The sequence below is a fragment of the Hibiscus syriacus genome, unplaced genomic scaffold, assembly GCF_006381635.1.
Source record: "Hibiscus syriacus cultivar Baekdansim isolate YM2019G1 unplaced genomic scaffold, ASM638163v2 tig00000715_pilon, whole genome shotgun sequence".
Lineage (NCBI taxonomy): Eukaryota > Viridiplantae > Streptophyta > Magnoliopsida > Malvales > Malvaceae > Hibiscus > Hibiscus syriacus.
The window spans coordinates 1,345,571-1,372,663 of record NW_024061811.1 but is presented as its reverse complement, the minus strand read 5'-3'; the positions used below and the strand labels follow the sequence as shown (position 1 = coordinate 1,372,663).

Genomic DNA, 27,093 nt, shown 5'->3' with positions numbered 1-27,093 from the left:
CAACTTGTGCTTATTCAACCTGCCTGAAATTGAACCCTGAATAACCTCAAAAAATGGACTGCATGAACTATCAACCTCCTACATTCAATGACTTAACCCAATAGTCAATACTCAACCACCTAAACCCTGAAAGCAATCAAGAAACCTGGGATGAAGTTACCAATTTGTCAATCCTCCCTTTGTACCCTTCTATGCGAAAGAGCTGAAAAAAGCTGTTGCCATCTTTAGTTACGAACCAACCCTGCAGAAATTGAAGTCCTGTAGGACCGCCTCTTGTGGTGGCAACAAGCACTCCCTTTGAGTAGCTAATTTAGCTTCCAACATCGATTGAAGTTTTGTTTTAAATCCTGTTTCCAAATTAATTTACATGCAAAATACTGATTTGATTTCTTTGTTAAACCAGGAAATGATTCGTTTGATGAGAGAAAAACGGTTTCCAGCTGCATTCAAATGTTATCATAACTTCCACAAAGCTGAATCTGTATCAAGTGATAACCTTTTCTATAAAATGGTCATTCATGTTCATAGTGACTCTGCATTTAGACGTTATCACAAGGAGATGAGGTATTTCTTGAATCCTTAGTTTCCTTATATATGGCCATCTTTTTTCTATTCTTCCCAGAGGTGATTAAAGTTGCGGTCTCTCAGTTCTTCAAGAAAGCCTATAATTCTAGAGATTTTTTAGAGGTAGAGAACTTGAACCTGAATTTTGATATATTGAGAGAAGAGCAAAGGACTGGCCTCGAGGTTATTTTTTCAGAAGAGGAAGTAAGGGAGGCCATTTTTTCTTCGGACAGCTCTAAAGCTCCAGGCCCTGATGGTTTTACAATGGGGTTTTATAAGAAAGTCTGGCCAATTATAAAGGGGAATCTTATGAAGTTTATGGAGGATTTTTACTATGGAAGAAAATGGGATCATGGAGTCAATCATGCGTTCATTTCTCTGATTCCAAAGAAAGGCAATCCGGAATGTATTGAAGATTACAGACCTATAAGTCTAGTTGGCAGTCTATATAAAATCATCTCCAAAGTTTTAGCAAGGAGACTAGTTTCGGTTATCCAAGATATTGTGAGCCCTTCACAGTTTGCATTCATTCCGGGGAGACAATTACTAGATTGTGCTTTTATTGCAAACGAAGGTATAGATAGTTGGAGGAAGCGAGGGCTGAAAGGGGTGGTTTTCAAAGCTGATTTTCAAAGGGCGTATGACTCGGTTGAATGGCCAATTATTTTTAGATTACTCAGAGTCATGGGATTCGGGGAGAGATGGGTTTCCTGGATAAAATGTTACCTCTCTACGGCGTCGATATCGGTATTAGTGAACGGTTCTCCTACAGAGGAGTTCTCGATGGGCAAAGGGTTGAGACAAGGATGTAGTTTGTCGCCTCTCTTGTTTAACTTAGTGGGGGAACTGTTAAATCGTATGTTGATGAAAGCGGCGGATGTGGGACTTTTTCAGGGATTTACTTTTGGAAGGTCGGATGCCCTCAGTCTAACTCATCTACAGTTTGCGGATGACCTGATTGTGTTTTGCAGAGACTCATCTACCTACATCCTCAATATTAAAAGAGTCCTGAGAACTTTTAGCATAATGACTGGCCTCCATTTGAATATGTCGAAGAGTAATCTGTATGGAATCAATGTGGAGGGTGAGGTATTAAATGAATGGGCTAAGGAGATTGGTTGTGTTGTTGGGGTTCTTCCAACAGTGTATTTAGGGTTACCATTAGGTGCAAAAAGGAACTCAGAGGCGCTTTGGGAGCCAGTCATGCAAAGCTTCAACAAAAAATTATCCGGATGGAAAGCTTCCTCACTTTCTATGGCGGGCAGATTAGTGTTGATTAAATTAGTTTTATCCTCCCTGCCAATTTTTTTCCTCTCTATTTTCAGAATTCCGAGTAAGGTCTATAGGAAACTAAATTCTATTATGGCAAACTTTCTGTGGGGGGAGGGTTCTTCAAAAAGCAGAATTCACTGGGTGAATTGGAAAAGGGTTTGTCTTCTCGTAGAGGAGGGTGGGCTGGGAATCTTGGATTTGAATTTCGCTAACAGAGTACTACTAGGTAAATGGGTATGGAAATTCGCAAATGAAAAAGACTCACTCTGGAAGAACATGATTTGCAGTAAACATAATGCGAGTACTATGTCTTTAGACCTTAACAAGGTAATCTCTCCTTCGGATTCTTGGATATGGAAGGGTATTACAAGAAATTACATGGCAGAGGACGCAATTGGAAATGGTTTAAGATCTCACTCGAAGATACAAGTTGGTAATGGAAAGTCGATTGTATTTTGGCATGATGTGTGACTAAATGAGGAATCCTTAAAAAGTCAATTTCCGAGGATATATGCTCTATCCAACAATAAGTGGGGAAAAGTTTCAGAGTTTGGAAGTATAATAAGCAATAAGTGGATTTGGAACATTCATACGAGAAGGAATCTCTGTGACTGGGAGATGGAGCAATGGATTTGACTGATGACACTATTGGAGAATGTTGGGCTATCTGATTCGGTGGATGATTTTTTGGCGTGGTCGGGAAAGGGTGATGGATTGTTTACTGCTAAAGCCTGCAGGTTGACCCTTTCTTCCAACTCAGGGGGCAGTCTCACTTGGAAGAAATTCGTTTGGTCAGGTTTGGCCCCACCTAGAGTCGAAACTTTTCTCTGGCAGGTTTCTCATCAAAGACTGGCAGTCAGATCGGAGTTGATAAAAAGGGGTGTTACGTTGGAGGAGGTGTCTTGCCCGTTATGTGCTAAGCAGGAGGAAACAGATCAGCATTTGTTTATTTCGTGTCAGGTTGCATGGGATTTATGGAGCAGTTTCTGGAGGTTATGGGGAGTCTCGTCAGTTTTACCTAATGATCCAGCCTCTTTGTTGTACTCCTGATCGGATTTAAGGCCAAAGTCATTAATATGGGGCTTTATACCAGGGGTAGTTCTTTGGTCACTATGGAAGGCTAGAAATTCGGTGGTTTTTGATGATGGCAAACTGGACAAACCTAAACTTTTCTTCATATGCAGATTTAGGTTGGTTAAGTGGTTCCTTGCTAAATACCCGAATGATTTCATTCAGGTTGATTCTCTTGTAGGAGACCCGTCGCTTGCAAACAAGCACCAGACAAGGCACCCTAAAAGGATGAAGGTTCAGGAATGGCTTCCTCCTCCCCTTCATTTTTTTAAAGTTAATGTTGATGGGGCAGTTAGTGGGGACGGGCTGGTGGGGGGAATGGGAGGCATTTTAAGGGACTCGGAAAGCAAAATCCTTGGGTCCTTCTCACTTGCTGTTGGTCCAGGTCCTCCTCCACTCGCTGAGATGAAAGCCGTAGAGAAAGGCATTGAATTTTTTCTATCGTCAGAATGGGCGACTCAAGGAAGGTTAATTATTGAGAGTGATTGTAAGACAGTGGTGGATTGGATCTTACAGCCGACTTCTTCTCCTCCTTTCCTTAGGTTACTGGTTCAAAAAATTGCTTCCTTAATCTCGGAAAGGGCGATCATTATTAGACATATACCGAGGAGATGTAATTGTGAGGCTGATACCTTAGCTAAACAGGGGATTGGCTGATCACACATTATTGCTTTAGAGATCATTCAGTGGGGTCTTGGGTTATTGTGGTTGTAGGGGATGTGGTAGTTTCGCTATTGTATACGGGCGGACAAGTAGTGTTAAATGTTTTGTAATTTTTATGGTGTTCAGTCAGTCTGTTGGTTGTTTTTTATGTACTATGTTTCTTGAGCAATAAAATCCTAAGGCACTCTTTTCCTCCCTTCACTGATTAAGGAACTTTCTCAAAAGTTCCATTAGTCAAGAAGGGGGTTTTTAATGAGGCATGCAATTCTTATCAAAAAAATCTTTTTTCTGTTCTTTTGATAGGTTCTTAAAATTCACGTTATTTTGCATTTCCTTACTGAACAAATTTTTTATATTTCAGGCACAAGCCAGGATTGTGGCCTCTTTATCGAGGTAAATATATTTTATCTAGATACCTAGACTTTCCTTAAAAAAATTTATTCATGTTCAAGTCTTTAGGAACATGGTTGTGATTTGCGAGTATTTGGTGCTCCTAAAATTGATAACCTTGTTTTGATTTTTGACGCATTTTTCTTCATCTTGTGTCTGTGCTTAATAAGCTTTTCCTTCTGATTCTAATATATGTTATTTCTTGCAAGTAGCTTAAAAAATCAAATAATTTTTGCAACTTCAGCTAATACAAATTGTATGATGCCTATTCATTTTATCTGGAAAACAATTTTTTTACATGATGAGTGTTAGAATATGTATTAATAGGATATCTTCTATTAGACTTTGATAAGAGTTTAGACAATCTTATTATTGGAAGGACTATTCTATTGAGAAGGCAAATAGTATTATGTTGTTCAGTTAACCATAAGAACCATAATTTATTAAGCAGTTCAGATCTTTTTATCTGAAAATGTGAAATGGTAAATTTAAACAGTCTGATGGGTAAATGCCTGGGTTGAAATTGATTGAATTTTCTCTAAACATTGTTGCTGTTAGTCCTCATAAATTGAACGATTTTTACTGGTTTACCATGGGAATCCTATATAATTGTTGGCTTTCAATGGTGGAAAAAGCCAAAATCATTGAGAATAATGACTATCAGGGGCTAAGAACAAGACATCGCCGACTCACTGAAATGACCTATATGTTGATGTCAATTCTTTTTCCTGTGTGATGATGTTACTTCTCATTTTATTCTTTCCTTTAAAAGCATTCAAGAAACATACTACCCTGAGTTCATAAAAAGTTTTTTATTCTCATGCTCTTTGTTTATTCTCAGGTTTTTTTATTGATATTAATTTGTTCAAGGCAAACAAGGAACGAGCTGCTGAAATTGCAAAAAGCAACAATGATGTAGTGCAACATGTAAATAATGGCAGTAGAACATCCACAACAGATGGTTTAGCCAATGAAGATGCAAATCTAATGATTAAACTGAAGTTCCTTACATATAAGGTATACTTCATAAACCTCTTGATGCAATGAGCTATTGTTTAATTATTATAGAGATAAGGTGTCATGATTTTTCATCGTATTAATTGAAAGTGGTATCTTTTCCTTGCTCAGAATTGCAGTTTGAAGGTTGTTGTAATGAATACAAGGCTTATTATGTTTCCTGCATAATGCTTTAGCATTTTATGCATTATATGAAGTATTCCTCTATTTTAATTATGTTTCTTTTTTTTAATGTGCTTTATTGGCCATAATTAGAGAGATTGCTAGAGGATGGACATTCGTTTCGAGAAAGTTTTTTTTTTTCATTTTAAGTCTGATTTTTATCATGCCTTTTCCTTCCCAGTTGAGAACATTTCTGATCCGCAATGGGTTGTCAATTCTTTTCAAGGATGGTCCAGCTGCTTACAAGGCTTACTACCTGAGGTAAATTTTGAAAGCAAAGTAGTGTGATGCTCTTCTGTTTTGTGAATTATAGTAAGCAACAATCTTTCTTTTGGGTGGGGGAAATGGTATACTGATTTATATGAGGCATTGGTTCTTGGTTTTAGATGGTAATCATGGTTAAATGTTGAGACATCTCTCTCCCATGTTATCAAATAAATCTGTGTAGTAGATTAAGGTCGTTTATGGAGAACTTTGTTCCTTTCTGGTATTTAGGCAAATGAAGATTTGGGGCACTTCAGCAGGAAAGCAGAGAGCGCTCAGCAAGATGCTTGATGAATGGTAATGTTGAAAGTTTAATTTGGTGCACTTGGATGTGATTTCATTCTCCGGTACTTACCTTAGGCTTTTATTTATATTTCCTTCCTTAATTCCAGGGCTGTGTACATTCGAAGGAAATGTGGGATCAGACAATTATCATCAGCAATATACCTTTCTGAAGCAGAGCCATTTCTTGAACAGTTTGCAAAACGCAGTCCAGAGAATCAGGCTCTAATTGGATCTGCTGGGAACTTGGTAAGGGCCGAAGATTTCTTGGCAGTTGTTGAGGGAGGCATGGATGAAGAGGGTGATCTTGCGACTGAACGGGAGGCAGCACCAGAAAGTCTTAGTCCCTCAGTCAAGGACACTATTCAGAAAAAAGAAGGTTTGATTGTATTTTTCCCAGGTAACATTGTTTTTCCAATTGGCTGAAGCCTCACTTGTCTTGTTGATAATACTTTTTACTGTTATTTATGCAGTTCTATGATGATTCTTTTTTTGGTTGCTAAAAGTTGGGATCTTATGGTGTTGAAGGTAACCATGGTTTTGAGAACAGATCATAGGACCCTGGGATTTGTTAAAAGTTTTCCAAAAATTTCATTCTTAGAAGAATTGAATCTTCTTTCTAATTAGCTTATTGATGTACCACAACGAGGTGGTTTAGCTATCCAATTTGCAGCTTAAACTTGATCGACTATATAGTGCCATAATTTTGTGTAAACAAATTCACTTCCACGATATTCCTAAAAGATAAAGAATTAGGACCAAAGTGGTGTCCTCTCAATTTTTTTTTTGGATAGAAATAGGAGGCCTCGTTAAAACCCTCCCTCATAGTAGTACTTTACCCGTAAGGCAAGTACCGACTAGCAGAAGGAGGAAAAGAGTATCTCATTATATTAATGATAAACCAGTTACATAAGACTTAAACACACTCCTATTACACCTGTACACTAAAACATACACAACAACTATAACATAGCTTACAATCACCCAATTCCCTCCTTTGCTAGCTTATCAGCCTCACAGTTACAACACCTAGGAATCCACCTCACAATAATCGCTTTAAGAGAAACAACAGACACAATTTCCTTAACAAAATTTGTAAGGAAAATAGGAACTGAAGCTGGTTTAATCCAATCCACTGCTAACTTGCAATCACTTTCAATAATGAGCCTACCCTTCAATACCCATTCTGAAGATACGAAGATGTCGATGCCTTTTTTGATTGCTTTTAATTCTGTTAGAGGTGGAGGAGTAGGACCAACATTTTCTGAAAAAGAAATAAGAATAGACCGATTCTAGTCTCTAAGAATACCCCCTATTCTACCAATAATCCCAACACTACTAACAGCCCCATCCACATTCATCTTAAAGAAATCCACTGGAGGAGGACTCCAACAGAGCACAGGCCTATTCAATTCCTTAAAAGAAGAAATATTATCTGCCAAGGAAGGGTCACCAATTAACGAATCCACCTGAATAGAGAGAAGAGGATATTTTTGCTAGGAACCATTTCGCTAACCTGAATCGAACGATGAAAAACAGTGAGAATCTGTCCCTCTTTAGCAGACAGGTTTGGTTACCAGAATACACACAGGAGTTCGAAACAAAGTTGGCAGCCTCCCCTTACAGACTTTATAAATTTAATGTTGATGGGGCTGTCAAGTTTGATGGGATGGAGGGAGGAATTGGTGGTATTTTGAGAGATTGTAATAGCATCATCCTATCGACCTTCTCTGTTAGTATTGGTCCAGGCCCTCCTCCGTTGGCTGAACTAAAAGCTATTAAGAAAGGCCTAGACGTTTTTCTATCATCAGATTGGGCGGGGAAAGGGAAGATTGATCTTAGAAAGTGACTGTAAATCTGCTGTAGACTGGATTCTGCTGCCTAATTTTGTTCCTAGTTTCTTCAGTTCACTTGTTGAGGATATTGTGTCCTTAGTTCAAGAGAGGGCGGTTATTATTCGATGGATTCCTAGGTGATGTAATTGGAAAGCAGATAAATTATCTAAGGATGGGATTGGTTGATTGTAAGGGTATTTTTATAGGGTGTTTTAAGATTATAGTTTTATTTTGATGCCCTAAATGTATTGGTATAATTTATTGTAATAGTTTCTCTATTCAATAAACTAAGGCACTCTTTTCCTCCTTTTGCTAGTTACTCTTTTCAAGAGTTAACTATGAGGGAGGTTTTTAATGAGGCATGCCTATTATTCCTATCAAAAAAAAATATTGACCAAAAACTGCCCCCGGAATAAACTTCCAAATAGCAAATTTAGGTCTCAAATCAGACCATGAGGTGAGAAGGGAGGGTGGATGATCGGGCAGAGCTAAAAGAAAAGAATACCCCAAAAACCAATTATTTTGTTCCACAATTCCCACGAAACAGAGCAGAACATAAATAGATGCCGAACTGATTCTTCAAATTGATTGCACAAAGGGCAGAGATTGTCCTCCCCTATAGGAACCCCCTTTTCTTCAATTCCACTCTCACAGCTACTTTTTGATGAGATACTTGCCAAAGGAAAGTCTCCACACTAGGAGGAACTAAACCCAACTAGACCCATTTGTTCCACAGAAATGTTTCCTCATTAATAGAAGAAAGGGACATCCTGCAGGCTTTAACAGAAAACAGCCCCTCACCCATTCCATTCCACAACAAACAATCCTCCATTTTATCAATCAATTTAATGTCTTTAAGCCTATGCAATTTTCCAAATATGTAAATTTTTCTGAGTTACCTGTGTGATGATTTGTTTTAAAATTTATATGGTTTTCCACTCACGTATCTCATGGAAAATCTGCCTAATACTACTTTCTGAATGGTTTGCACTTTTTTTTAGGCTTATATTAATCAATATGTGCATCAAATTGTAGTTCACCTAGTTAATATTGCATTTTCTCATGAATGTTTTAAGATTTTCTGGGTTTTTTTTCTTCTATTTACTGTTTGTGTTTGTGCATTATAATTGTTTTTTTTCCAGGCATACCAGGTTGTGCAAAGTCTGCACTTTGCAGAGAACTATTAAATACCCCTGGAGGACTTGGAGATGATCGATCAGTTCAGAGTTTGATGGGTGACCTTATCAAAGGTATATAATAAATGTGAAATTGACCCATAATGTGTGTCCTTTGGTGGTTTGAAAACATTTCTCTTCAGTGAAATTGGGCATTTAACTTAAACTCTTGATTGTAACTAAAAGTCCGTACATGCTCAATTGTTTTATGCGTATGTCTATCTAGGCCTCTCTCTCTCTCTCTCTCTATTCTTTGATAGTCAAGGTAGAAATGGTTGGAGTATCGACAGCATTAATGTCGAATGTCAATGATAGGTTGGTATCAGTATATTAATTATTGCATAAAGTAGTAATCAATTTGTATGGTACAGTTTATCAAAATGTTTCAGCAAAAAGTCATCGAGATTGTCATATTTTTTTTAATAACAAGGTTTAGTGAATTCTAACAAAAATATATCAATTGAATGAATTACATTTAGTCACGTCAAACAAGTAGTTCCATCAAACATCTCAATAATGGTTCACAGCCTTTGCTTCAGTTAGACCAGTGTTAGGAATGCTACTTCCATGTGTGTGTGTGTGGAATAAGTTATGATTAATGTTTATCAGAAGGTAATTGTATAACATGGTGCAATGAGCATTCCATAACATTTTGTTCAATCAACGTGTTCCACCAATTTAACTTTTGTATCTACTTGCCTATCCATATATGCTTGAATGCCAAGTTTAGATCAATTGGTTAATATTATTTATTCCATCTGTGTTTATCAATTATTGCATAGAATCACCATTTTTATGCCAAGTTTGTGTGATATAAATTGATGCTTTACTTTTGAGAAAAATCTGCTGCAATCAAACCGTACTTGCTTTTTCCGATTTTGACAAGTTACATTGGTGCTTAAAAAATGGAGTGCATTATTTGGGGGTTTAATCGAATTACATTGGTTAGATGATGTGGTATTGGTTTGTTAAGAATTACTTGATGTAATTGAGGTTATGCTATTTGTATTAACAGGACGATATTGGCCCAAAATTGCTGATGAGCGCAAGAAAAAGCCCTATTCTATAATTCTTGCTGATAAGAATGCACCAAATGAGGAAGTTTGGAAACAGGTAAGTCTCATTGTTTGACACATTTTTACTGTGCACGTTTTTAATTGGAATTAACAAAAGATAAACGCGGGTTTGGTTTGACAGCAGCTGCTTTAGCAGTGTATTGTCAACTTTTGATAGCTGCACTACAAAAATACTAAGTTGTCTACTTTTAGGCTTTGATTGGTAGTAAGGATAGAGAACCCATCAATCAAATGCTTTTGGTATTTTATTTTGGTTAGGTTTCTTTGTTTAGGCAATCTTTTGTAATGTTTGGTAATCTTATGTAATTGTTGGCTATTAATCTACTAAGGCACTCTTTTCCTTCTTCCGCTACTTGTCTCCTTTAAGAGACAACTATGAGGAAGGTTTTTAATGAGGCCTTCTATTCCTATCAAAAAAAAAAATGCTTGGTATTCATTGCCATTTTCTTATTTTATAGCTTAACCATTACATTAATAAATTTTCTATCCTCACTCTTTCGATCCTTCATACCAAGCAGAGCCTTATTGAATATTCGTATACCCTATATGCAAATGGGGGTACATCTTGATTCTTATAGATGATCAAAAAGTTTATATGGATGAAGTCTGACAAATAGTTTGAAAGATTAGCTACCCCAAAGTGATAACATTTTGATATTGTCCTTTATATGATACAAGAAATACTAGTCATAGATGTACATATTATAGATGATATATTCATGCTTTTTAATGGAGATTTTATTTGCTCACAATTGAATCGGTTAAAAAGTTCATTTAGTTTGACTTGAAGTATCTTCTATGTCATTAGCAATCACAAATCTCCAATTCCTTTTGTCTTTAGTTTGTTTGCTTGATTGTGGATGTACTAAGGAGTTTTCTTATTATCAGTATTGTATCACTGCCCAAATAAAGCAGCAGGGAAGTAAGACTTACGATTTGGGCTTTTGAAAAAGTGAAAGCTTATGAGATGTTTTAATTTTCTGATTTTGCTATAATTACGTAAGCATTAGTTTTTTAGGACTTCAAAAATATTTATTTGACTGTCCTTTTTGTATATGCCAGATTGAAAACATGTGCCATAGCACCAGAGCTTCTGCTGTTCCTATTATACCTGATTCTGAAGGTTATATCTAATGCCAGAAAATCTCCCCTGCCCCCCTTTTATCCGTTGTAAAAGTTAAATCATCTATTGATTGCTAGTCTGATATATTCTGTCTGCGTATGGTTGTCTTAAAATTATCCTTGCTATTTCAAATCAATCTTCTAATTTAGGGCGGTATACAGATAAACTAATCCGCAGGGGCGGAGCATATAAGGAGCCAGGGGGGCATTGGCTCCCCCAAAATTTGGAATATGACCCCTCAAATTTGTTTAAAATTTCCTTTTATATATAATGGCTACCCCAAAAATTTTAAAAATCTATCTGGATGTCTGTTGAAATATTTTGGATTTTGGTGTAGAAGAGGAAATTGTTATCATGGGAGAGAGAAAAGTTAAAAGGGAAAATAGATTCCGGCGAGGTCTGGAAGGCTTTTGTCGATAATCTTAGCAGGAGAGTTTCTCGGCGAGAGCTTAGGGATATTTTTTCGTCCCATGGGACTGTGGAGAGAGTTTTCATCCCGAAAGAAACCAAAAATCCAAAATACAGATTTTCCACTTTCGCTTTTGTTCAGTTTGAGAGGGAATCTAGTTTGAAGAGGGCAATCGAGATGTTGAATGGTTCACTGATAGATGGGAGAAGGATTTCTGTTGGAGTTGCTAAATACAATGATGTTCGTCCAAGGATTGTGATAAACAAGAGTCCAGTTAAGTTGGTTCCAGATTTGTCCACAGCAGGACCTTCTAAGTTGAAAGAGGCAGATTTATCCAGTAGGAGTGTTAGAGATGATAGATCGTACAGAGATGCTTTACTTACTGAGGTTACGAGGATGAATGCATTGGAGTATAGGGAGAAATTTTCTGAAGGGAGCCATAGGGAGAAAACTAAGAAGAATGTATTGGAAATGTATATCCCAACCGAGGGTCGGAGTTGGGTCAGAAGATCTTTAACGGGGATTATTAAGCTCTCTCTTGATTTTAAGTCAGTTTATGAGTTTTTCCTTAGTAACGGTTATGAAGTTCAGATTGCTGGTTGGGGTTATGTCCGTAATTCCTGTGCTATCATCTTCAAATCTCAAGAGGAGATGTCGGAGGCATGGACAAAGAAGAGAGGTGTAATAGGCTTCTGGTTTGACAGATTGGCCCCTTTACTGAATGAAGGAGTGCCAATGGCTTTCTGCCAGCTCGAGTTATCTGGGGTGCCTCTGTTATGCTGGGATGAATCTTTTTTGGTACGAGTTGTTGGGAGATGGGGGAATAACGTAAAAATTCATGAGTCCACAAAGAACAGAGATGATCTCACGTCTGCTAGAATTCTTATGAGAGTTGCTAGTCCTTTTGATGTTCCCGAATTTATTACTCTCGGCTCCTATGGTAGATCGTATAGAGTCTCCATTAAAGTTGGATCACCTAGTGAAGATTCAAATCCTTTTTTTAAATTTTCGCCGGCGACCGGGACATTTGGGAAACAGTTTAGTGAGACGATGTCTGAGGAAGGCGATTATAGGCGGAAGTCAGATTATGAGGAAAGTTCAGTCAAATCAGCTGAGGCGTTCAGACAAAAGGTTGACTTGTGGATTGAGAAGGGCATGTCCTTTGGTTCAGAAGGTTTTGATGGGGAAAAACATCTTCCAAGACTTGCTAAACATGGGAAAAATATTAATGAAGGAGTGTCAGATGGTCAGAACGTTGGGAATACCAGAGGTGACTTTGCAGGTCTGGGTATCAGATTTTCAAAAAGTTCGGTTGATGGGCCAGAAGCCCAATCTGATGACTTTGAACTGGGTGGTTTGGAGGCTTCTAACATAATTCCTTATGGGCCAGCGTATACAATCAATAAATTTGGTAAATTGGTTCAGAACAGGGGAATTGCATAAGCAAGTTGTGCCCGAAAACAATATAAGGGGTTCTGCTCTATTCCAGGTTCGTCTGGCAGTGCAGATCTGGAGGTTAATAAAACTGACTCTAAGCTGACAGTCCCTAGTTCAGAACTATCAAAGAGCTTATCAAGGGGCAGAACGAGGGTGGTGCGTAGAAGTTCCCTTTCTACAAAAAGTGAGCCTCTTCAGAGGAGGGAAATAGCCAGCTTTAGAAGAGTCTACAGAAGATGTAAGGAGAGGAATTACTGGTATGGGAATGATCAAAAAGAAAATAATGCTACAGAGGATGTGATAGGTCTAAAGAAGGCTATTGAACAAGCTTATACGACGGTTCTCCAGATTACTACAACAGCAGAGTCTAATTTACGGGGCAGTGAGGTTCCAAATTTAGTGGATAAAGTTGGTGCCAGGAGTTTGGTTGAAGAGTCTGAGGGTGGTGTTGAGGAAAAACATTTGTCTATCTACAATTCTAACACTTCTAAGAGAAGGGCAAGAAGAATTCTGGTTAGAGAAGCTTTAGAACATGTCAATATTTATACAGCATCTTCTTCAGGTTTCTCAGAAATCTTGGATGAAGCAGTAGCTACATGGCAAGTTAGTCAGATTCTGGGGGTTTCTTTTATACAGGGGAAGGAAGCTTTCTTGGATAAAATCATTGAGCTGGAGAAAGGTTTGAAGGTGGCAAACTGAGTTGCCATTTTGGGGAAACTAGATTATTCATCAGTTTTTATGAAGGATAAACTAGCTATAATTTCATGGAATGTCAGGGGTGTGGGAAAAAGAGAGAAACAAAGAGCAGTTCAGAGATTAGTCTCCAACTATCATCCTTCTTTTCTTTGGCTACAAGAAACTAAAACAGAAAACATCCACAGGTCTTTTTTGAGAAGGAAGGGATTGAATATTTTTCAGGGGGTTATTGAATCTCCAACTACTGGTTCTTCAGGGGGGTTATTATTTTGTTGGGATGAAAATGTGTTTGAAATGGAAAATCACAGTATTAACAGAAGATTCATTGCGGTTATAGGGAAATTCAGATTTAATCAGTTCAGAAGTATTCTCATTAATGTTTATGGACCCTCAGTGGATGAAGAAAAAGAAAGTTTTTTTGAAGAACTGAGCGTGTTCATTACTGGACAGGATATGCCGGTTTGTGTTGGAGGGGACTTTAATGTCTACTTGTGTGAGGATGAGAAGGTGGGCAGAGCTCAGAACAGACTTTCAATGAGGATTTTCACTCAGTTTATTCAGTCAACAGGTCTAATTAATCTGCCTTTGAATGGGGGAAGGTTCACTTGGTGCAATAACCAAGATGATCCGACTTTTGTTAGGTTGGATAGGTTTTTGGTGGACGGACAATTTTTGGATGGTTTTCCCGAGATAATTCAGTCACTTATTCCTAAATCTATTTCAGACCATAATGTTATTCTTTTACAAGATGGCGGAGTTGATTGGAGGAAAAAACCTTTCAGACTATTTAATTATTTGATGGAGGAAGAAGGTTTTGAGGAAATGGTTTGTCATACTATAGCAGATTGCAAGAAGGATGGGAGAAAAGCTGGAATCCTAAGTGTTTTGAAGAAGTCTAAGGTTGCCATTAAGAATTGGACAGGGCAGAAAAATCAATTTCTGGGAGCCTCAATCTCAGATTTGGAAAGGAGAATTCACAAGTTAGAGGAGGACGTTCAGATGTTGCAGGACAGCTCGGTTCAGGGGAAAATCGAGGAGTTACGTAATTGTAGATCAGAGTTGTGGAGACTCCTTAGAATTGAGGAACAAATTTGGTATCAAAATTCCAGAAAGAAGTGGATTAACGATGGGGACCGAAACACTCGATTCTTCCATACTTGCGCTTCAGTTAGAAGAAAACGTAATGCGTTGAATGCTTTGTTAATTGAGGGGAATATTACTCATGATCCAGTTGTAATTAAGGCCACTGTTAAAGAGCACTTTTTTAATATTTTCAATAATCGGCCTACTTTGGATGTGGAAGACATTGGGTTAACGTTTCCTAGAAATTCCGTGGATCAAAACATTCTTTTAGAGAAGGAATTTTCAGAGGAGGTTTGGGAGACTTTAAAGTCTTGCGATAGTAATAAAGTTCCGGGGCCCGATGGATTGAACTTGGGATTTTTTAAAAGGTTTTGGTCTGTACTTAAAGGTAACATCATGCAGTTTTTTCACAGATTCCATAGGGGGAAAATTGGGAACATGGTATTAACCACACCTTTATCACCCTTATTCCTAAGGGCTCTAACATTGGAAGTTTAGATGATTATAGACCTATTAGTCTAGTAGGAGGTGTATACAAGATTCTTTCCAAGTGTCTGTCAAGTAGGATTAGAAGCTGTATGGGAGATATCATCAGCCAATCACAATTTGCTTTTATACCCGGTCGGCAAATTTTGGATTGCTCCCTCATTGCTAACGAGGGCATTGATTATTGGAGGAAGAAAGGGCTAAAGGGTTGTGTTTTTAAAGTAGATTTCAAAAAGGCTTATGACACGGTTGATTGGCCTATCTTATTCAAGGTGATGGAAAAAATGGGATTTGGTTCGACTTGGATTAGTTGGATCAGGAAATGTGTCTCTACTGCCTCCATTTCAGTGTTAGTCAATAGGTCTCCAACCGAGGAATTTTCGATGGCCAAGGGACTAAGACAGGGGTGTTCACTTTCACCTTTGTTATTTAATCTAGTAGGGGAGTTGTTGAATTTATTAATACTGCGGGCTGTTTCTGAAGGACTATTTTCTGGTCTGACAGTTCGCAAGGAGAAAGGGTCTTTCAAGCTCACACATTTACAGTTTGCTGATGATTTAATTATTTTCTGTGGAGCTTAGAAAACACAGATTATGAATGTGAAGAGGGTGCTCAGAGTTTTTGAGGTTATGTCAGGGCTGCAACTTAACCTAAAGAAAAGCAGTTTGTTTGGGATTAATATTTCCCAAGAGGAGGTTCAGACCTGGGCAGCTTCTATTGGTTGTTCGGTTGGGAGTTTCCCCTCTAATTACCTAGGTCTTCCATTAGGGGCAACTAAGAATGCACATGCTATTTGGGAACCGGTGGTGCAGAATTTTCATACTAAATTAGCGGGTTGGAAGGCTGCTACACTTTAATTAGCAGGGAGACTGGTTTTGATCAAATCGGTTTTGTCCTCACTGCCTACGTATTTCTTGTCTATGTTCAAGATTCCAGTTTCAATCCTTAAGGCTCTAAACTCGATCATGTCTAATTTTTTATGGGGAGGGGGAAGGGGAAATGGTTCAAAGAAGATTCACTGGGTTAAATGGGATGATGTATGTAAACCTAAGAACGAGGGTGGTCTGGGAGTCCGGAATCTGACTAGTATGAATAGAGCATTGCTAGGGAAATGGTTTTGGAGATTTGCAAATGAGAGACACTCTGTTTGGAGGAATTTTATCTATAGCAAATACAACATTGATTCTTCAAGGTTACTGTTTGATAGCAAGGTTCCTCCTCAATCTTCTTAGCTTTGGAGATCGGTGGTTAACAATCATTACAAACAAGACTCCTTTGGCTCTAAGTTTCGAAGTTTGTGTAGATTATCCGCTTCAGTTTCTTTTTCCTAGATTGTTTTCGGTTTCTTCTAATAGATCTGGTAAACTTTGTGAGTTTGGGAATTCCTTCCTTCTGGCTGGGTTTGGGATGTTCAAGTTAGAAGAAATTTAAATGATTGGGAGGTTGAACAATGGTGTAACTTGGTGAGCTTCATCTCTCCCTATTCTTTGTCTAAAGATTCCAGTGATATTTTACTTTGGAAAGGCAGTGGGGATGGTGTTTTTTCAGTCAGTTCTTGTATTAAAAGTTGTGCTTCAGGATCAGATGATGTTTGCTTCTGGAATAACGTTATTTGGAGAGGTTTGGTACTCCCTAGAGTTGAATCTTTAATGTGGCAGGTTGTGCTTGGCAAGCTAGCTGTTAAATCTGAACTGATTAAAAGAGGGGTTCAAGGTATCGAGGATGATTTATGTCCTCTTTGTAAATTGGTTGAGGAAACTTCCACGCACTTATTCTTTACATGTTCGGTTGCATGGGCTTTGTGGTACAAATTTTATAATTTTTGGAGATTTAGTTCTGTTTTTCCTGCTGATGCAAAAACCTTTCTTACTGCTTGGGATGAGTTGAAATCAAATTCTTCTATTTGGACTTTCATTCCTGGGGCTATCATTTGGACCATTTGGAAGGCCAGAAATTTTATTGTCTTTGAAGAGGGAAAGCTTGATCAGTTAGAGTTATTTTTCTTATCACGAGTTAGGCTGGCTTCTTGGTTTCTAGCTAAGCACAAGGACGTTTCTATTCATAAGGATTCCTTGATTATGGATCCTTCATTAGCAGATTCCTACTCGCCCTACATCTATAAAGTCTTCCTCATTCCCTTGGGGACCTCCCCCTTCTGGTTTTTTTAAATTGAATGTGGACACAGCCGTTAGTAGTGACTGGAAGAAATCGGGTATAGGAGGTATTTGGAGGGATCATTCAGGTTCAGTCCTAGGTTCTTTTCAAGAGTCAGCTGGTCTGGGACCTCCGACTATGATCGAACTTAAAGCTATTCAGAGGGGTATTTCATTATATGCTTCTGCTCAAGGGAGGGTCAAAGATAGGCTGATTGTTGAGAGTGATAGCAGGGTTGCAGTAGACTGGATCAACAATGTCAATTCATGCCCAGTTGTTTATGCTTTCGTTGTTAGTGATATAGTTGACAATCTTAGATCTTTGGGGGGGGTTATAAATTGGGTTGCTAGGTCAGCCAATATGGACGCCGATGCTTTAGCAAAGGCTGGAATAGGCTAATGTTTATGTTGTTTGCTGTTTCAGTTTAGCATTTGATTCCTGTTCGGGTGGGATTTATAGACTGTTGTAAGGGTTATTTCGAAGAGATTTATCGAGGTTGTAATCTTATTTTCTTTTATGAAAATCTAAGGCGCTCTTTTCCTCCTTCCAATGATTAAGGAGCTTCTTTTCAAGATCCATTAATCAAGAAGGAGGCTTTTAATGAGGCCTTCTAATCTTATCAAAAAAGAAATATTTTGGATTTTTTATGATTTTATAGTTGGGCCCTCAAAATTCAATGTCAAGATCCGCCACTGCTGTTCTTTTGTTGGACCTTAGGGGCAAACAAATGGGTTAGAATTGGTCATTTCATCATTCAAGTTGTTTTGCATAGGGTTGGGTCTTGGGTCATTTAATCATATCAGATTGCTTCCCTTTCCCAGGAAAGGAACATAGTTCTAATTTTGATGGTCTCAAATTTTAGATTTTGGTCATTTATGCTACTTTTAAGGCATGTTGTTACATCTGGCTTGATTCCTTGAAAAGAAATGTTTCCTTCGAGTCTGACTTAATATCCTTATATTTATATATATTAAATGACTGTTGTGCCTAAGTTACTTGGTATATAAAATTAAGTAGACGTGAGGTTTTATGTAGGACTAGTAAATTGAAATTTTAGAAGATTATTATATTCATTTAACTACTTGGATTAGTTATAAAAAATGTAAAGTCAATTTAACTCTCACTCTCTGGTTCTTGTTCTGAAATTGACTATTTAGGGTGCCAAGTATTGATGTTAAATGGTTAATACAAATATTTTAGTTACTATTATGATTATTTTTGTGTGTGTGTAACATAACTTTCTCCAAAAGGGAAAAAACAAATTATCTCAGTTTAGATAAATTTCTCCATCAACTTGCAGGAACCGACTCAAACCCATTTGCTCTTGATGCATTAGCTGTTTTCATGTTCCGTGTGCTTCAACGAGTCAATCATCCGGTACTCAATTGTCCTTCTTTTAAGCTTAATCGTTAAGTAAACATTGTTATCATCTAGCTAATTCTCAAATTCTTTAAATTCTAGGGTAATCTTGACAAGTCGTCTCCAAATGTTGGCTATGTCATGCTGATGTTTTATCACCTTTATGATGGAAAGGTACTTATGCTGTCCCAACTGTGGTCTCAGTTCTCTTACATTCGAATAAATCTAACAAATGCTCAAATATTTAGAGTCGCAAATATTTTGAGGATGAATTGGTTGAACGTTTTGGCTCTCTTGTCAAGATGCCATTGCTGAAACCTGACAGGTGAGAATTTTGGCACCAAAACTGCTTAGCTATTTTAACAACTATTTTATTCTAACAAACGAAGGAACCATCAAAAAGAATGAGGGAGACTAGAAATAAGGTGACTATTAATATCAGGGATATCTATTTGAATATTAAGAGAAGCCTATTTGACCTTTATGATTGTACTATCCTCTAAATATTGATTTTATGGTATTTTATTATCATCCTTCCCTTCCCCCTCTATATTATAAAAATTCACTTATCATACGAAATGTAACTGAATGACATTTATTTCTTGCTTTTTATTCGACTAATGTTTTGTATATTTCTTCCAACTCCAGGAGCCCCCTACCTGCTTCTTTGATATCAGTGTTGGAAGAGGGAATAGATCTATACAATCTTCACATTAAGAGACATGGAAGGTTGGTAAAAAAAGTCTTAAGCCACTATTAATTGGCACAGACTAGTATGATTTATAAACTTTAGGGTGTATTGTTTCCTCCGACAAGTAGAGTCTTTTCCAATAGACTGGTGAACAAAACCAGTGGATCAAAAAGACAGATGTAGGTTGCTAAAATTGGTTTCCTACCAAGTGATCCCTGAATTGATTATAGTTTTATTGATTTCTGTTACAGGGATTATTTTATTGGTGGCACTATTATTATTTGTTAGTTCTTTAACTTTGATGGATATATTTACTTCTTTTCCCTTCTTGTTTCCCTTAGATTGGAGTCAAATAAAGGTTCATACGCACAGGAGTGGGTTAAATGGGAGAAGAAATTAAGGGACATTGTATCCGCTAATGCTGAATATCTTAATTCTATTCAGGTCAACAACATTATCTTCATCTTCTACTAGCATGCATTTTTTTTTTAAATAGAAGGGGAGGGTTTCTTCACCTCTTTTCGTAAAAGTTCCTAGTTTATGGCTCTCTCACAGAAGTACTGTTGGTCAGTTTGTATAATTACATTTTCCAGCAGCTCTCACTACTTCTTTATTGGCACTTACCGGACTTGTTCCTTAACTAGTGAGGATTGTGAGCCCGGAAACTATAAATTCCCAATTGAGACGCACTGAATATCTTTCGTTGGCCTCTTGTCAGGTTCCATTTGAGTTTGCAGTTCAGCATGTATTAGAACAACTGAGAAAGATAGCAAAGGGTGACTACACCGTACCAAGTACGGAGAAGAAGAAGCTTGGAACTGTTGTTTTTGCTGCTGTCAATTTGCCTGTTGCAGAAGTCAAGGGCCTGCTTGACAAGGTGAGCAAAATTTTTTTGTCCTCAAAAACTTTTTTGAGTTCCTTAACAGAAATCTGAGTAACAGAAATTCCGTTGAATGCACAGCAGTTATCTGGTATGAACGTCGATGTCGAGGCATTCCTCAAGGATAAAAATATGGACGACTTCCTCAAGAAGGCTCATGTGACTCTTGCTCATAAGAGAAGTCATGGTGTCACATCTGTGGCTAGTTACAGTCTTTACCTTCATCGTCAGGTTCCTGCGGAACTGACTGCTCTTCTGTTCACTGATAAAATGGCTGCACTGCAAGCCCAACTTGGTTCCATTGATGACGAAAAAATAGTCTCGAAAAATGAATGGCCTCACGTTACTATATGGACCGAGGTAGGAGTGCAGCCCAAGGAGGCCAACACATTGCCACGGTTACTCACGGAAGGGAAGGCAACCGTTGTTGAAATCAACCCACCGATCACCATTTCAGGTACAGTGGAATTTTACTGAACTTCTCACAACCTTTTCTTCATATGGGAGTTCTTCATGAATCGGACTGGACTGGAATCGAATCGAATTGGAAGTACGAAAATGAAAAGGAATCAGTTAGTCCAAGTTCCCATTTCATGAGATTTTCTGGGTACAGAATAAAGGGGAATAAGGCACATTTTTGTTCAACTGAATTTTTGCGTCTAATAAACTCCGTGTTCATAACAAGTTAAATTCTTGTACAAATTTGGCATAGAAAGGAAATGGTGCGGGTGTACTTAACAACATTTTTCGTGTGTGTCATATGTTCATGTTATTGTGCTTATTCCATGTTTTTTTCCGAATAATTTGCAGTGTTCAAAAATTTTCTGGACTAAATAAGCATACATTTAAATTTCAATCATATTGATACGATTAAAGTTAATTAAAGGAATGCATTTTTTGAGTCGTTATGAAAAATGTACCAATGGTTTAAATATCATAGAATTCATGGTTACAGTATGATCGACTCAGTTTTCCTGGGATGATAGAGCTGGGACAATAATACAGTCGATGAACGAAATGTTGAATGAATTATTGATAAGGAGTTTGAACTTCGTTCTGTTTGTCTACGAACTAGATATGTGATTTGATTGTGAATGGTTATACATAAATTTGTCCACAAATTGAATATAAACACAGTGGGCTCGCTTATGTTTAGAGATGTATTTTAATAAATGGTTAATTAACTGTTTTTGTTTGGTTTGCAAATCTTTTTTTTTTATAGGAATGAAAGGCCTCACCAAAATCCCCTACTTGATTAAGGGAGTTTAGAAGTGAACTCCTTAATCAGCAGAGGGAGGAGAAGAGAGCCTTAGAAATTTTATTAAAATAAAACAGTAACATAAGATACAACCACTACTTCTACAAACAACACATAAAACTTAAAGACTTCTAGGCCAGATCCCCACTAAACAAAACGCAGCAGCTAAAACAGCAACAACAGTCAACCAATTCCCTCCTTAGCTAATTTATCTGCCTCACAATTACAGCACTTAAGAATCCATCTAACAACAACCTGTCTAGACGGAAAAACATTCCCAGTCTTAATCCATCATGAATCCACCTAGGAAAAACACGATGTCCTTAACAAAATTAGCCAGAAAAACAGGAGAAGAAATGCCATCATTAATCCATTCCACTGCTGTCTTCGAATCACTTTCAATGATAAGCCTACCCTTCGACGCCCAACTTGAAGAAAGAAATAAATCAATGCCTCTTTTAATTGCCTTTAATTCTGCTAGAATAGGAGTAGCTGGACCGACTTTCTCTGAAAAAGATGCAAGCGTAACCCGATTCCAGTCCCTTGGAATACCCCCAATACCCGCCAACCTCCGCACACTACTAACAGCCCCATCCACATTCATCTTGAAAAAGTCTACTGGAGGAGGAATCCAGCTCAACACAGTGTTATTCCCAGTCTTATGAGCAGTAAGATTGTCCGCCAGGGTAGGATCTCCAATAAGAGAATCCACTTGCAATGTGATTAGGGGAAACTTAGCCAGGAACCACTTTGCTAATCTGAAACGCACAGTAAAAAACAAAGAAATTATGTCTAACTTTCCCTTATCAAAGATGATCTCATTTCTAATCTTCCAAATAGACCAAAAAACTACCCCTGGGATAAACTGCAAAATCACAGAATTAGGCCTCAATACCTCCCACGAACTAAGCAGACTGGGAGGGTTAGAAGGAAGCGCTAACCGTACACCCCAGAACCCTATGAGTTTAGTCCACATAACCCAAGAAACCGGACATGAAATAAAAAGATGTTGAACAGATTCTTCCTCTAAGTTACATAACGGGCAAAGAAAATTATCGCCTATATTGACCCCCCTTCTCAACAATTCAGCTCTGACAGCAACTTTTTGATGAGACAGTTGCCACAAGAAAGTCTCCACTCTAGGTGGAACAAACCCCAACCAAACACATTTATTCCACTGAAAAGAATCATCATGAAAAGAAGAAAGAGCTTGCCTACAAGCTTTAACCGAAAACAACCCATCGTCCGAACCATCCCACAGCATACAATCATCCATAGTCTCGATAAGTTTAATGTCTTTCAACCTATCCAGAAGCTCAACCAACTGCATTACCTCCCAATCACAAAGATTCCTCCTAGTCGTAACATTCCAAACCCATCCACTCAATTCAAAGCTCCCAAAATCAGCAACGTGACCCAATTTATTGGATGAGAGGACAAAAATTCTCGGAAACAACAGTTTCAAAGGGACCTCACCAAGCCACGAATCGTTCCAAAAGGAAATGGATTTACCATTACCTATTTGAAGCTTTGCATGAGACCTAAGACAACCTCCAAAGTCATCATTCTTAAAAAAGTTGTTTACGATTCCCCTCCAAATCCAAGAGTCTTTTTGGGAGAAAACCTTATTGATATCCATGGAATGGCAGCTCACATTGTGTTTGCTACATAAAAACTGCTTCCACAAAGAATTAGTATCATTAGCAAATTTCCAAATCCACTTACCCAACAACGCTCGGTTTAAAAGACTTAAATCAGTAACTCCCAAACCTCCTACACTCAACGGTCTACAGACCTTATCCCAACTCACCCAATGCATTTTCTTCTTGTTGACCCCTCCCCCCCACAGGAAATTCGACAACAAGGAATTTAACCTCTCAGACAAATAGAAGAAGGCATCTTAAAAAAAGATAGGTAAAGAAGATAAAATCGACTTAATAAGTACCAAACGACCAGCCATGGACAAAGAAGAGGCTTTCCAACCTGTCAGTTTCCTATTAAAATTTGCAAAAACTGGATCCCAAAGCTTCTCCAAATTCTTAACCGCCCCTAATGGAAGACCTAAATAATCAGTAGGAAAAGAACCGACCGAACAACCAATGTTCCTAGCCCACTCATCAAGGATGTCACTCCCCACATTAATCCCAAAGAGCTTACTTTTACTAAGATTAAGATGGAGCCCCGTTAGAACGCTGAAAATCCTCAACACTCTCCTAACATTCTTGATTTGAGTGACAGAGGCTCGACAGAAGATAATTAAATCATCTGCAAACTGAAGATGAGACAAAGAAAAAGAATTTTGGTTTTTACCGAAAGAGAACCCTTGGAAAAGACCCAAATCCACTGCTTTATTCAACATTAAATGAAGTAGTTCCCCAACCATATTGAACAGAAGAGGAGAAAGGCTACAACCTTGTCTCAAGCCTTTTGCAATCGAAAACTCCTCAGTAGGAGAGCCATTCACTAGGACCGAAATTGAGGCTGTGGAAATACATTGTGCAATCCAAGAACACCACCTCTTACCAAAACCCAATTCTTTCATAAGCCTTTGAATAATCTGCCATTCTACAATATCGTACGCTCTGCTAAAATCCACTTTAAATACAACCCCTTTAAGACCTTGTTTCCTCCAAGAGTCAATTCCTTCATTTGCTATAAATGCACAGTCCCACAGTTGCCTTCCCGGAATAAAAGCAAACTGTGAAGGACTAATAATGTCCTTAATACAGGAAATGAGTCTTTTTGAAAGAACTTTCGAAAGAATTTTATACAAGCTGCCCACAAGACTTATGGGTCTATAATCCTCTATTTTCTCGGGATTGCCCTTCTTAGGAATCAAGGTAATAAAAGCATGGTTAACACCATGAGCCCACTTTTTCCCCATGTAGAAATCTGAGAAAAACACCATAATCTGCTCCTTTAAAAAATTCCAGTATTTCTTGAAGAAACCCATGGAAAAACCGTCTGGACCAGGAGCTTTAGAACTATCCGAAGAGGAGATAACTTGCCAAACTTCTAACTCAGAGAATTCCGCCTCCAAAAAAGCACTTTGCGAAGCTGTTAATTGCGCAAAATCAAAATTCAGATCCTTCACCTCCAATGCAGAATTGGAATTGTACGCAGAATTGAAGAAGTTGAACACACCACCTCTAATTTTTTCCTTATCCGAGACCAGTTCTCCATTAATATTTAATGTATGAATACAATTTACTCTACTCCTTTTCAACGCCGATAGATGAAAAAACCTTGTATTCCTGTCGCCATTTTTAATCCATCTACTTCTGGATTTCTGACACCAAATACTCTCTTCAATCCTTAACAACCTCCACAACTCCTTCTTGCACTCAGTCAACTGATCCCACTCCCCCTTGGATAAAATTCCACCTTGTGACTTAGTTTCTAAACCAGCTATCTCAGCTTCCAGCATCGAAATGAAATCTGGCAGCCTTAAATGACTACTACCGGGCCAGCGTCTGATCTGTTTTTTAGCAGCTTGTAGTACCCGAAAAATACCCCCGTTATTAATCTTATTCTTCTCTACTGCTAACAATTTTTCAACAAAAGAATCGAAGCCTTGTTCCTGAAGAAGAAAATTAAAGAATCTAAAGGGTTTAGGGCCCCAATTCAGATTAACATCCTCCAGCAAAACCGGATTGTGATCTGAAATTGATTTCGATAACAGTGCCTGAGAAATCTTGGGAAAACTGTTCAGGAATCTGCCACATATGAGGAAACGATCAAGTCTAATCCAAGTAGAGACTTCTCTATTACTGCACCATGTAAAATTTCCTCCTGACATAGGTAAATCCATCAGATTAGCTTGTTGCACAAAAGATCTAAAGATACTAATGGTATGCCAATTCTGGGATTTCCCAAGCTTCTCTTCCGCATCAAGATATGCATTAAAATTCCCCCCCAATACACACCGGGAGATTCCATGACATAACAAAGTTCAACAACTCCCGAAAAAAATCCTCCTTTTCGTCTTTAATAGCAGGGCCATAGACGTTAATAAAAATGAACTCCTTAGGATCGTGCATAAAATTTCCCACCAGAGCCAAAAACCTACTGTGAACATGGTGATTGGAGACATTGAACACATTCTCATTCCACAAACTGATTAACCCCCCTTCGACCCCTGAGCAGGAGACACCAAGACACCCTTTAACATCTTCCCTCCTATCCGCCTTACCAACGACGACTGACACTTTTGTATTTAGGATTCCTAAATAAAAATCATAACTGGATTGACCTTCTTTACTAGTCTAGCAAAAGCCACCGACTTTTCTCTCCTCCCTAAACCTCTAATATTCCACGACAGAATACAAAGATGATTCATAAAAAAGCTTTACTCCAAAACGCCAAAACTGCACCCTTCAACCAACAAAACTTAAACAACATATCAACCTTCCAACACCACCTCCTCGCCTTTCTCAAGACTTAGAATTTTTTGATAAAAGCCTCCCTCCCTTCCTTGAACGAAATACCTAACATCTGACATACATCCCAAGTTTCCAAAGCTTCCTCCAACAGTTTATTAAAGGTACTAGAATACACCGTTGAAATCTCCGCTAAGCCCAAAGCTTCTGAAATTAAGCCTCTTCTTTTCCTTCTATAATCTTTACGAGAACAAGAGGCAATAATGGAATCTGTTCCCTTAGGAGGAGAAACTGAACTGCTAACCAGGGGAACCACCGAAGTACTCTGAACAGGGACAGAACTATTGTTAAAGAAACCCAGACCATTTTCCCGAATTCTAAGGGAAAGCTGCTGACAGTTAGCCATATCCCCACTACTCTGATTATGCTTCTGATTCTGACTGCCTTCCAAACACAAATTTTCCTTAACAATACCCGAGCATAACCAGACTCTTCTGGCTCTTGACCTTCTATAAACTCTAGCAAAACGACCACAACCCCTCCTACCATCCTGTGCACTTCTGATAGACATGCATTTAGAAACCTGAAAACCCAACTTCCATCTCCTAGAACTCTTCACTTTGATTTTACTGGACTCCTCCTTACGAGCAGAGCCTACAATTTGCTCTCCCAAACCATTACCACTTACCTCAAGTTCCTGTCGACCTTCCATAGACTTCTCAATAAAATTACCACTTACCTCCCCTAAACAGTCGGGAGACTGAACCTTATTGTTAAGAAGAGGCCACGTCACGAGAGACCTTCACAACCCGCCCAGCAGGTAAAATTTTAGAGACATGGGAGTGCACCTCCCAATCCGAATCGGAATGGGCTGAAGAGCTGTGACCCACATCCTCTCTCAGCCCAAGACCCGCAAAATCCCTAGTAGGATCTAGTTCCAATTGAAACTTCTCTGACACCCCAATACTGCTGGATTCCGAAAGAGAATTGTTTTTCTGAGAATATTCACCACCTTCATCGTTCAACCCGCTGTCATTACTTTTCTCATACCTCCTGCCTACCTTAGCCCCACTTCCCTCAACGACCTCCTTTAAAAAAATCAGCACTGTGGCCATCCACTAAATTAACTGACAACCCATTAGTTTTGAGTTCCGTGCCTGATTTATTATTCCTAGAATGTTCCCCAACTCTTTCATAGCATCCACTATCTTGTGTTTGCTGAAAACATGTGCCCTCCTTGGACCGAACTTCCTCCTTATAATTTACCTTCTCAAAACTTCCATCTTCTTCCTCCTTCGAAGGATCTGCACAGTACCCTTCTACTGAGACCTTCTTCCACTCTTCTTCTCTTGCAATTGAGAAATTAG

At 38.3% G+C, this 27,093-nt stretch overlaps 3 protein-coding genes across 6 annotated transcripts in view; 2 read left to right on the top strand and 1 right to left on the bottom strand.

The window, feature by feature from the left end:
• The window catches only part of LOC120211561 (tRNA ligase 1-like), a 37,170-nt gene extending 16,326 nt beyond the window's left edge, over window positions 1-20,844 (top strand). For all 4 annotated transcript variants that reach the window (XM_039210078.1, XM_039210071.1, XM_039210083.1 and 1 more), the window contains 16 exons: window positions 404-564; window positions 3,932-3,963; window positions 4,802-4,977; window positions 5,321-5,400; window positions 5,635-5,700; window positions 5,796-6,085; window positions 8,663-8,770; window positions 9,711-9,808; window positions 10,834-10,894; window positions 18,460-18,536; window positions 18,621-18,692; window positions 18,767-18,843; window positions 19,167-19,247; window positions 19,551-19,653; window positions 19,928-20,086; window positions 20,174-20,844. In XM_039210078.1, coding sequence (XP_039066009.1) covers window positions 404-564; window positions 3,932-3,963; window positions 4,802-4,977; window positions 5,321-5,400; window positions 5,635-5,700; window positions 5,796-6,085; window positions 8,663-8,770; window positions 9,711-9,808; window positions 10,834-10,894; window positions 18,460-18,536; window positions 18,621-18,692; window positions 18,767-18,843; window positions 19,167-19,247; window positions 19,551-19,653; window positions 19,928-20,086; window positions 20,174-20,566 — 2,034 coding nt within the window. In that variant the 3' untranslated portion in view covers window positions 20,567-20,844. The remainder of the gene's footprint in view (window positions 1-403; window positions 565-3,931; window positions 3,964-4,801; window positions 4,978-5,320; window positions 5,401-5,634; window positions 5,701-5,795; window positions 6,086-8,662; window positions 8,771-9,710; window positions 9,809-10,833; window positions 10,895-18,459; window positions 18,537-18,620; window positions 18,693-18,766; window positions 18,844-19,166; window positions 19,248-19,550; window positions 19,654-19,927; window positions 20,087-20,173) is intronic.
• LOC120211594 lies at window positions 11,671-13,512 on the top strand. Its single transcript, XM_039210093.1, has 2 exons — window positions 11,671-12,068; window positions 13,238-13,512. The coding sequence occupies exons 1-2, from the start codon at window positions 11,700-11,702 to the stop codon at window positions 13,256-13,258; spliced, it is 390 nt and encodes a 129-aa protein (XP_039066024.1). The 5' UTR covers window positions 11,671-11,699; the 3' UTR covers window positions 13,259-13,512.
• Window positions 20,845-21,630: 786 nt separating the features above from the next.
• LOC120210455 lies at window positions 21,631-26,438 on the bottom strand. Its single transcript, XM_039209176.1, has 4 exons — window positions 25,835-26,438; window positions 25,274-25,572; window positions 23,293-25,032; window positions 21,631-23,022 (listed from the first exon to the last, which is right to left on the bottom strand). Exons 1-4 carry the CDS (start codon window positions 26,436-26,438, stop codon window positions 21,631-21,633), a joined length of 4,035 nt encoding a protein of 1,344 aa, XP_039065107.1.
• Window positions 26,439-27,093: the final 655 nt, after the last annotated feature.

Bases quoted from the DNA above. Each gene is read 5' to 3' on its own strand.
- LOC120210455 (XM_039209176.1), bottom strand. From the start codon at position 26,438: ATGGAAGGTCGACAGGAACTTGAGGTAAGTGGTAATGGTTTGGGAGAG. The intron at 25,033-25,273 runs GTGTGTATTGGG...AAGATTTCTCAG, and splicing joins TTATGTCATGGAATCTCCCG to GCACTGTTATCGAAATCAAT. The intron at 23,023-23,292 runs GTACTTATTAAG...TTGTGGAAGCAG, and splicing joins TGTCCATGGCTGGTCGTTTG to TTTTTATGTAGCAAACACAA.
- LOC120211594 (XM_039210093.1), top strand. From the start codon at position 11,700: ATGAATGCATTGGAGTATAGGGAGAAATTTTCTGAAGGGAGCCATAGG. The intron at 12,069-13,237 runs GTGCCTCTGTTA...TTCTAAGAGAAG, and splicing joins GCCAGCTCGAGTTATCTGGG to GGCAAGAAGAATTCTGGTTA.